The sequence below is a fragment of the Diospyros lotus genome, chromosome 2, assembly GCF_014633365.1.
Source record: "Diospyros lotus cultivar Yz01 chromosome 2, ASM1463336v1, whole genome shotgun sequence".
Classification (NCBI taxonomy): domain Eukaryota; kingdom Viridiplantae; phylum Streptophyta; class Magnoliopsida; order Ericales; family Ebenaceae; genus Diospyros; species Diospyros lotus.
The window spans coordinates 42,558,383-42,568,245 of NC_068339.1; the positions used below are offsets into that span (position 1 = coordinate 42,558,383).

Genomic DNA, 9,863 nt, shown 5'->3' on the forward strand with positions numbered 1-9,863 from the left:
AGCGGGATGTAACAAACCTAGAAATATCTCAGTTCGGTTGGCAATTTTCTGGACAATGTAATATGATAAGGGCGTCAACTCAAAAGCATACTAGAGAAATTGTAACCCGAGACCAAAAGCTTCAAATAGGTATAATAAAAAGCCATAAAACCAACTACTCGTTAAAAGCTATACAAACTTTAAATACCACAGATAGTTGAAGACACCCATCTACTTTTGCCTTCTGGTTGATCAATGGGACAAACCAGAATCCCCATAAAAAGTTACAATTCTAATTATAATTTTGGGTTTCATCAAAACTTGTCCAGCAGCAGCCACGATGACGCTTCCGAGATTTAGAGTTGGTAGCCCAGTCCTCAAAAGGAAAAGCTGATGAATGTAGGGCATCAAACATCTGGAAGCTCAAGAAACTGTACGCCCATAACAAACAGACGCAATATAAAGATTTTTTCCCCATTTCTCCTGCAAAAACACGACAGCCCAACATGAAAACAAAGGGACACTTGAGAAACAAAGACAAACCAACGATTGTATGTTAATAATTCACCTTGACATGTGTGCTAGGAAAAGCAGAAGTCCGCAGAGTCTCTTGTGTTTCATCAACTGGCTTCCTTCTGGGCACACTAAGAACAAATGCAGCCTGATCCCAGGTTGCGGCAGTTGCAGTAATACGGTACCCATTATCCCAACGCCGATGAATGCCCTCACTAGGGTAAAGAAAATCTAGTTCAACAACCTAAACATCATAAAAAGAGTTAGCATAGGATATGAAGAACAAATGAGATCAATCCCACATTGCAATACCCCAACCAACCTGATCAGAAAATCCTGCGCCACGAGACATAACAACTCCCCATCTGGTTCCCGAGGTGGCCATGGAAGTAACATAAAAGCCCTCTTTCCATTTTTTGTTTATCCACTTAAATGGAAATGAATCGCTAACTTTATACGACTGCTGCAAATACTGAGTACCTGCAGTCAGTTTGATCATGATGAGTCAAATCAAATATTTCATTAAAGCTATTCAAAGAAAATCTATGAATCAAACAATCCTATACTAACCCCTCGACATTACTACTAATGAGCTCCCGTTAGTAGCTCCTGCTATTGCACTGATATAGTAGTTCTTTTCCCATTGTTCCATTATCCATTCCTTCAAAGTTGCCATAAGACACAAGAATTTGTCAACTCAAATATAGTTTCACAACCGATGTAAAACATTGTTGGAGAACCAATCACAGTAAGGTAAGTTCTGCTAGTGATAAAATTATGTTAGATTATTCACCTTGTGCAGAAAATAAGGTGATAACTGATAAACTTGTGCACTGAAACCAGTTCCTGCATCCATGATTAATGCCCACAAGTTTTGACAAGAAGCTACACTGCTGATAAATAAGCCATCTTCATTTCCTTTCTCAATGTGCTGGGCCAGCCTTGAATCTGCCACATTGTAGTGATACCTAAAAACCACATGTCAACACAGGCAATCTCATGTTACAATTTTATCTTCATTTCCCCAAACATTCTGATAAAATAGGGATACAGGATAGAAATAAGAATAACATGAAATAAATAATATAAGAGAGCAAAAACCCAAGAAATGCTGAAAAGGAAATTAGAAAAACAAATTCATCAGAATAATTTTGGCAGAACTTGGCATAATTTACCAAGGTACAATTATAGAGTGCAACACAAAACTTGATGAAAAGATACCTTTGCTTCATAGGCCTTCGAGCATTGTAAACACTAATCCATTGTGTTGCAGGCATCCCCATACGAACCTTTTTCTTGGGTTGCTCATCTTCCTCATCCTCCATAGTTAACCGGCCTCTCTTATGACCAACTTGGTAGATAAGCTTCAAAGTGGGAAAAAAGTCAAATACAAACTAAAAAAGTGCATAAACTAATGGTTTTATGTAGCAACTTCATTCTGGAGCAGGACACTGATGTGAAGTGAAACCATGGTGTACCTTCTGTGCACCATCAGTGTTAATAGGCCTGATATCTGGATTTGGACCCACAATCCCATCAAAGAGTGAAATATACTTCGCATAATTAGGCTCCTCGTCAAACTTCAAGTTGACCACATATTCTATGAACAACCTAAAAGGCTGCGGACAAAAGCAAGACAGAGACTCTGGAGATGTAGCCATCTTTTTCTTGCACACAAGGAAGCTTTTGTTCTCACCCTACACAGAGCATTACGTCAGATTTCAAATTGGAGAAGTACCAAAGTAAGTTGATCACCAGAAGTAAATGGCCAACCTGGTATCCTTGCCAAGGCAGACGACCACGCAGAAGGAAAATAAGGGTGTAAGCAAGAGATTCCAAATCATCTCTCCTGCTACCTGTTCTACCTAAATGAGCATGCACACTGGCGTAGCGTACTGTTCCCCTGCCAAAACCGAATGGCTATCAGCAAAAGCAGCAATTTTTGTCAGGGTGCATTGATGAAACTAGACAGGCACTTCCCACAATCAACCATGGTATAATCAACTGCTTAATAAGTAACCATTATATAACCAAAAGTGATACCTGAAGATATCAGGCCTTTGCTCATACTCAACATGCAAACCAGTTGAACCATCCCGCCATCTAGTAGCTAATAGACCAGAGAATTAAGAGATGAATATTAAGTAAATATTATTATCAACTTACTACTTAAGCACAAGACTTTATTGACTTAAAAAAGTACCTAATCCAAGATCAACCAAGAATAGTTTTTTCTCATCTGGAGTTCCTGGAGGGCCAAGCAGAAAGTTTTCAGGTTTTACATCCCCATGCACATACCTGACATATTTAAAAATTGAAAATGTTAGCTGTTTCATGGTTGGTCCAGACAACTCATCATATACAGGACAGATAAGAATATTAAGAGAGAGCATAGCCAAACTGAATCCTTTTTTTAAAAAAAAAAATAAGTTCATTGCCCAACTAAAACCTAAAAAAGAAGATTGCATGGGCAGGTTGAATGTTTTCACAATTCTCCTGCACCAAAGCTTCATGCAATTGCAATAAGCATTAGAAAAGTAATACACATTTAACTACCCTTCTAATTAATGGGAAGCTTCATCAAAAGAAAGAAGAACATGGTAACTTACCCTTTGGAGTGCATTTTCTCTAATATAGATATTGCTTCAATGGCAATGCATGCCACCATTTCAATGGACATCCTGATAATTGGAACAAAGAAGGAAATACACAATTAATCAGGGAATGGAAACATGAAATAGAGACTTATGAAATGTCCAAACAGTAAACATATTTAAAACTTCATACGCACGAGTGAGAGTTATTCCAAACATCCCATAAACTTGGTCCCAACATATCCATAACCTGCATAGTAAACGGTCTTCTGTTATTCAGCCAATCTATGGACACTAAAGTCAGAACCAGGAAAAATTACCATGAATAAAAGAACCCAGTACAGAAAAGAATGAATTAACATACCATGACATAATAGTCACCTTGCCGACCTTTGTAGTGTACTTGAGGTACCCCGTGACTGCCACCAAGGGTGCTGTGCAAGAAATAAAAAACAGTGAAAAATAAATGCAAACCTATTTATATGGATCTTATGATTACCATCAATGATTATTGTAAACATACGACCAGTTGCACTCACGTGTAAACTTGCCATTCATATGGTGGCCCATAATTACACCCTTTGCTACTTCGATGCTCAAATTTTAGAGCCACCTAGGACAGACAGGCCTTAGTTACGTTATTATTCTATTAAAGTAGCATACATCAGAAAAGTAGTCAATTTACTGCTACAAGACATACCTCTACAGCTCCAGGCCCAGTCCTATCACTAGGAACACCAGGCACACGACGACCTACATAAACTTGTCCAAAGCCTCCCTTTCCAAGCTTTCTTTCTATCCTATACATAGGTGAGCCACCAACTGAAACCTGTAGTGGAGAAAGTTGCTCAAGAAATATTAGTGGTCCAGTAATCCATAACTTGGCAGCATCTCATTCCATAATATTCACAAGTTTTCTATTTTTAACATCTCATTCTTTTTCAAATTCTTCAGTTGTACAACCTGTGGGGTTTCATCAATTATGGTGCAGCAGACTAATCTAAATGATAACAAAGCCAGCATAAAACCAAAAAAAAATGCAGCCACCAAACCATTTAGAAATCCAATATTCACTGAAAAGAGGATCATCTACCATAAAATTCTCCTGATAATATAACTTTTTCCCCCTCTTTAGATGCATCCTGAAAATATAACTGAGCAATAGTACTAATCCAAAACACAAATATAAATAAGCAATTCAAGTAAGCCACAAGTAGAATACACCAACCATTTACCGTAAAAGGAGGATGGGGCAGAAGCCAGAGGAGATGAGAAAAGAAAATAAACATTAGATTCTTTTTAAGTATCTTCTACAACTTCCAATGAAACACAATACTGACTACTATGCCATATGTTCAGCTACCACCAAAACCATATTCAGGAAGGAAGAGGATCGACTGGATAGAAAAAAAAAAGAGAACAAAATAACAATCAAAGAATAATAACTAAAGAATACACAGACATAATATAAATTATTTACATCAATTGTGAGTAAGTTTCAGTTTATATTGATAAGTAAATATATCATAATCCAAAAGCAGATTAATGCTAATTTATTATATCACAAGGCTTTTTGGAAGAGATTTAGTGATGGAATGGAATGTAAAATATTTTCTCCTGATTTGGGGAGTATGAAATGGAAAGAATGGAAAATGTTTCTCCTTTCTAGTGAAAGCAATGGAAGAATATTAAACAACAGATGGCCATTATTCCCTTCTAATGAAAAGACAGAATGCGATTAAGTCAAGGACAAAATTGAACTTTAAAAAACATTAAAGTTAATGCTGTAAAAACACAAAAGTAAGTTTACTATCTATTTCCATTCCACCCATTCTTCCCCAATTCAAGGGAGACATATGAATGGAAACTGCTTCCATCTATTTTCATTCCATTCCATTATAATTCTCTCTCCTGAATGAGGAGAATGCTTTTCTATTATTTTCATTCCATCCTCCTCTCCCACATGTACTGCAGAAGTACTCAAAGTAAGAAACAAGACAACGTTATTGTTAAACAAGAAACACACTCTCTTTCCTGTTGAAGCTTTCTTCCCCTCTTTCCTGCACGGCTGATATTAGATAGTTTATCTTTTTGTATGGAATGTCGTTTATATCTAGACAATTTATATGAGTTGTATACGTTATAACAGTACGAAAGTTGGATAAGATAGATGGGAAAAAAGCACTTGGCACATGCAGCAGGAAGGAAAGAACGTACTGAGTTGGGGAGGTTGAAGCAAGCAAGACTCAAGAAGAAGTTTGTATGCGCAACAGAGAGGAGGCACCCCACAAGTGTTGATGGTATGGATCATGGAATATCATACAGCCATCTCCACTAGAATCTAAGAAGAAACTCTGGAAGATTTTTGGAGAAACAGGTACTTTTTCAAGAAAAGGCAGAGGCAGTAATGATTATGGAGCACTCTAGGAATTGCCTAGCTACAATTTTTTTGCCTTTTTTTTTTTTGTTTGGGAAAGGCCCGCGGGGGGGGGGGGGGGGGGGGGGTGGTATTCTAATTCACACACAATTATCAAACGTATATCTATCTGATTGGATATGGGTATACGAGTGGAAATGAATGCAGCCAATTTTGCATGTTAACATCAATAAACATATTTGCAATGGAACTTATTGATTAAGAAAAATCAATCTTCTTATTACTTATAGACAGGAATTACAATGTGGATGCAAGAATATAAGACCAGTCACATCATAAAATATGCTCAGACAGAAAATCCTAAAACAGTTCAAAGAGAAGACATGAAGACACCAAAGTAAAATTATATCCTAATAACCATAGCTAACTTTCACTAATCCATCAAGATTGCAAAACTGAAAGTCATGCATCAGCAGATATGATATGCAGAATAATTTAATAAAATTTAACTACTGTTTTAGGGCTTTCCTTTGAAAATATCAGTCATTCTTTACATCTCCTGCAATGATTGTTCTAGGCATGCATGTCATTGTCACGATCGCATGCCATAATCCCACTATGTGCAGCCTATAGTCAGTTCCCACAGATCTGACAGGGTTTTCTCACCAATCGGTAAGAATTTGGGGAAGAATGAGGCGGAAATTTAGCAGAAATGTAGGGAGAATCAAAAGAATAGAAAGTGCGAGAGGGAAAGATCAAGAGAGAGATAGAGAGAATTTGGAGGAGAGAAATCAGAAATATTTCAAATGTATTCATTCATGCTAGGAGTGTCAACGATTCGGATTGGTCCAATTCTATAACAATCTAGTGACCGAACCATTTTTAACGGTTCTGAAAAAATAAAAACCATAACCAATCCCTCACACCGGACCGATTTCGGTTCGATTTTGGTTCTATCCAATTAACATTTAATTTTTAAACATTTTCGCAAAATATGAAATTACAAACAAATTTGTTAAATAAAATAAACTCATAAATTCATTAATGTTTCAAGTCTTGAAGTAAAAGTAGAACAAAATAATTCATAGACTATCTCATCAAATGAGATTATATCGACCATTTAGTATAGCAATAGCGCATAAAAGTCTAAAAATAAAAGAGTTCATCAATCTCGTTACTTTCCTAAGAAGTGATACTATTTATGCGCATGTGTATATATATATACCCAAAAAATTATATAATATATATAAGTATAATATCGGTTCCAGTTTGGTTTGAACCACGATTTGAAAAAAAAAAAATTAGTAACTAAACCAAATATATCGGTTCTTAATTTTTTAGAACCAGAACCTAACCATTGAAGCATAGAACTAATCCAAAAGGCATGGTTCAATCCGATTTGGTCCGGTTCACCGGTTTTTGGATATTTTTTGACACCCCTAATTCATGCCCCTGAATTATGCTGGGTCAGTCTTACATACTGGATAGTAGTGATTTGGTGCCAATAGGGCTGCCAAATATTCAAATCAAGTACAACTAAAGGCTGTTGCCTTCTAGGTACAACTACGAGCTACTTCTAAGTACAACCAGTTCAATCCAACCTGACAAAAAGTACAAACAAAAGAAATACATCTATTATCTATTACTACTATACCCTTGGGGACATGACACCTAAATGGATTCATTATCACATCTTCTATAAGGTCATTATACCCCACGTTGTTCCCAAGAGTTTCCCATCAATATCTCTTTTGCTATGAACTACTTTTATTCCATCTACTTCCAATAAAACATATATGGCATGTCATTATTCTCATCAATTATATTAGCAAAATCCAAATTTTGCTCCCACACGACAAGTTGATTCACTTGTTAAACGACTTAATTGTCTTCTAAGCTCAAATGTCACAAGACCATTCCAGGTCCTACTGCAAATAAATTACCTGTCACAAGGACCATGAATTTGCACCTTACAAGTATCAAAAAGTTGGAGAATTCCAATTCTTAAATGTTAACCAATGAAGGTAAGGGTTCCATTAAAGTAAAGAGACGAATAAAATATTCTTGAGAAGTATAGTATCATTAATAGAAAACCAATCAAAAACTTATAAACTGAAACAGCTGACAACTACATATGCAGCCACATTCCAATAGGACAAAGAAGAACAGTCAGAAGTCAAAGACAATGCATATAATGCCCGGCATGAAGTTAATACCGAACAAGATGCTTTTCTGCACTAACATATTACCTTTTGTCCGTACGCATATATTAACATCATCATCATAATAGATAACGTGTACCCACATCCAGTCCCACAACCATGTTGACAATTGTCAAAAATACAGGACCAGCCCAGCTTAAATTTGTCGCCAACTCCACAGTCAGTGGATTAGTTCTATAACGGTTCATTCTAAAGACTATATTACTCCCCAGATTCCAGATGAGAAAATAAGGATAATAAAACCCTCAATACTAATCCGTTTAAAAGTATACATCTTCACAAAAACCTGGGACCAGTTGGAAATGCAATGATCTTACTAAATCTTTCCAACTACTGCATTTAGGCATACAAGAAGAAACCAGAATGATGCAAAGAGAAACCCCATTAATGATCAAAACAGAGAAATGGTCATTCATCACCGGAACTTAATTAAGAGATATAGTCTTTAAAAAAAAGGTATCTCTTTCCATGCAAGAAGACCTTTCAGTATGCATAATCAAAACCCTGATCATCATAACATTTTTTTTACAAATCCCTCTCCAGTCATTCACAAACCATAACGCACTTTCATATTTAAAAAAATAACACTCCAAAAATCTTAAAATTCCATTCCCAAGATAAACTGCAAATACAAGATGAAGAATGATAAACGATGATATAAGTTCTTCTGGAATATATACGTCAAAGCTACCCATCATCCTAACATCACAAGCAAGCAACTCTAGGAAACATAAGCGTGCAACAAAAAAAAAAAAAAATGCAACTGATCAGGTACCAAAGCAGCCAAAAGAACATAAATGCGAATCAAAAGTCTCACCTTTTCAGGAAGCGGGGCAGTGCTTCCTTCATCTTCGCCGACCTGAGCCTTATCGGCACTCCGGCCGCCACTATGATAGTCATCCATGGGTTTATCCGCTATCTCCTCCCTCCCTGCACCACGACCAATACCACCAGCACCACCACCGGCGGCGCCTACACGGAGTGGCTGCTCCGGAACCTTATTCTCCGCCTCCGCCGCGGCAACCACGTTTACATTGACCGGCTGATCGTCCTGGGGAGCTGCTGCCGCTGCTCGCCGCCTACGAGTTCTCGTCGCAATCGCTTCGCCTGCTTCTACCGCGTTCGTATTCGGCTGCTGCTTCGCTGCCCGGCCCCTGCGCACTCCACTACGCAGCTCCGGCATCGTTCATCCTTCAAATCTCATCCCCGCGATACCCTAATTTTCTCAAACCTCATCACTCTCCCTGCAAATACACAAATAATGCACACGTCAGTCGATCATCCAAAAAACAACCACCACGCCAAACAAAACCTAAAAATCCATCAAATCGACACAGAAGAAACAACGACATCGACAGCCATGATTTTAGCAACTGTATACAAAAATCCTAGCCATATCGAACGAAATACGATCAGAGAATGTACGAATACGAACGAATTGAATAAGTTGAGAGCGATCGTTGGGTTGCGAAGAGAGGCTAGATTTTCGATCTCCAGACAGGAATCGATTTCGAACAAGAAGGAGAAAAGAGGGCTTTCGACTTCGATAGTACTAGCAGAGAGAGAGAGAGAGAGAGAGAGAGAGAGAAGGGTTGGATTTTGCCTCTGTATAAATCTGTAATAATAATATGGGAAAATAGGTCGCTACGAGTGAGTGAATGATAGCCGTCGATGGATCTGAAACGGACGGTGAGATTGTCGGATTCGTGGCATTAGAGCTCTCGAAATTATGCCTGAAAAAAAAATGTGATTTAATAATGAACAGTGAACAGTGAAATTACCAAAAACGGCTTGGGTCCCGGGTTTCTGGCAAACCTGACCAGGAAGGAGTACGGCGGTGCCCTGCCGAGTGATTGTTAATTAGCTACGTTGCGTCCATGTGCTTTGCTATGATCTCTAGATCTGGACCGTTCGTTTTCAATCCTGATTGATGAACGGTCCTAAGTCAGATGCGCGAATCAGAAAGTCACATATAAGTGCTCGTTTAGAGTTTGGATCTACGAAAAAAATAGATAAATAAAGACCTTTGCGAGGACACGTGGACAAGGCCATGTGTTTGACTTCTAATTAGACTAATGTTTGATTAATATTTATGGTCTTAGTGAATTCTTTAACAAAATAGTGAAATATGGTATTTTTAAAAATCATGGAGGGTGGCAGTCAAATGTAAAATTTTTA

The 9,863-nt window shown here is 37.7% G+C and overlaps 1 protein-coding gene across 1 annotated transcript; it reads right to left on the bottom strand.

Annotated features, from left to right (window-relative positions):
* Positions 1 to 120: 120 nt before the first annotated feature.
* On the bottom strand, positions 121 to 9,287 carry LOC127794548 (casein kinase 1-like protein HD16). Its single transcript, XM_052325726.1, has 17 exons — positions 9,121 to 9,287; positions 8,503 to 8,929; positions 3,787 to 3,915; positions 3,626 to 3,699; positions 3,451 to 3,520; positions 3,284 to 3,336; positions 3,102 to 3,173; positions 2,696 to 2,790; positions 2,536 to 2,602; positions 2,266 to 2,395; positions 1,971 to 2,189; positions 1,714 to 1,856; positions 1,286 to 1,460; positions 1,063 to 1,153; positions 815 to 972; positions 548 to 736; positions 121 to 462 (listed from the first exon to the last, which is right to left on the bottom strand). Exons 2-17 carry the CDS (start codon positions 8,866 to 8,868, stop codon positions 403 to 405), a joined length of 2,091 nt encoding a protein of 696 aa, XP_052181686.1. The 5' UTR covers positions 8,869 to 8,929; positions 9,121 to 9,287; the 3' UTR covers positions 121 to 402.
* Positions 9,288 to 9,863: the final 576 nt, after the last annotated feature.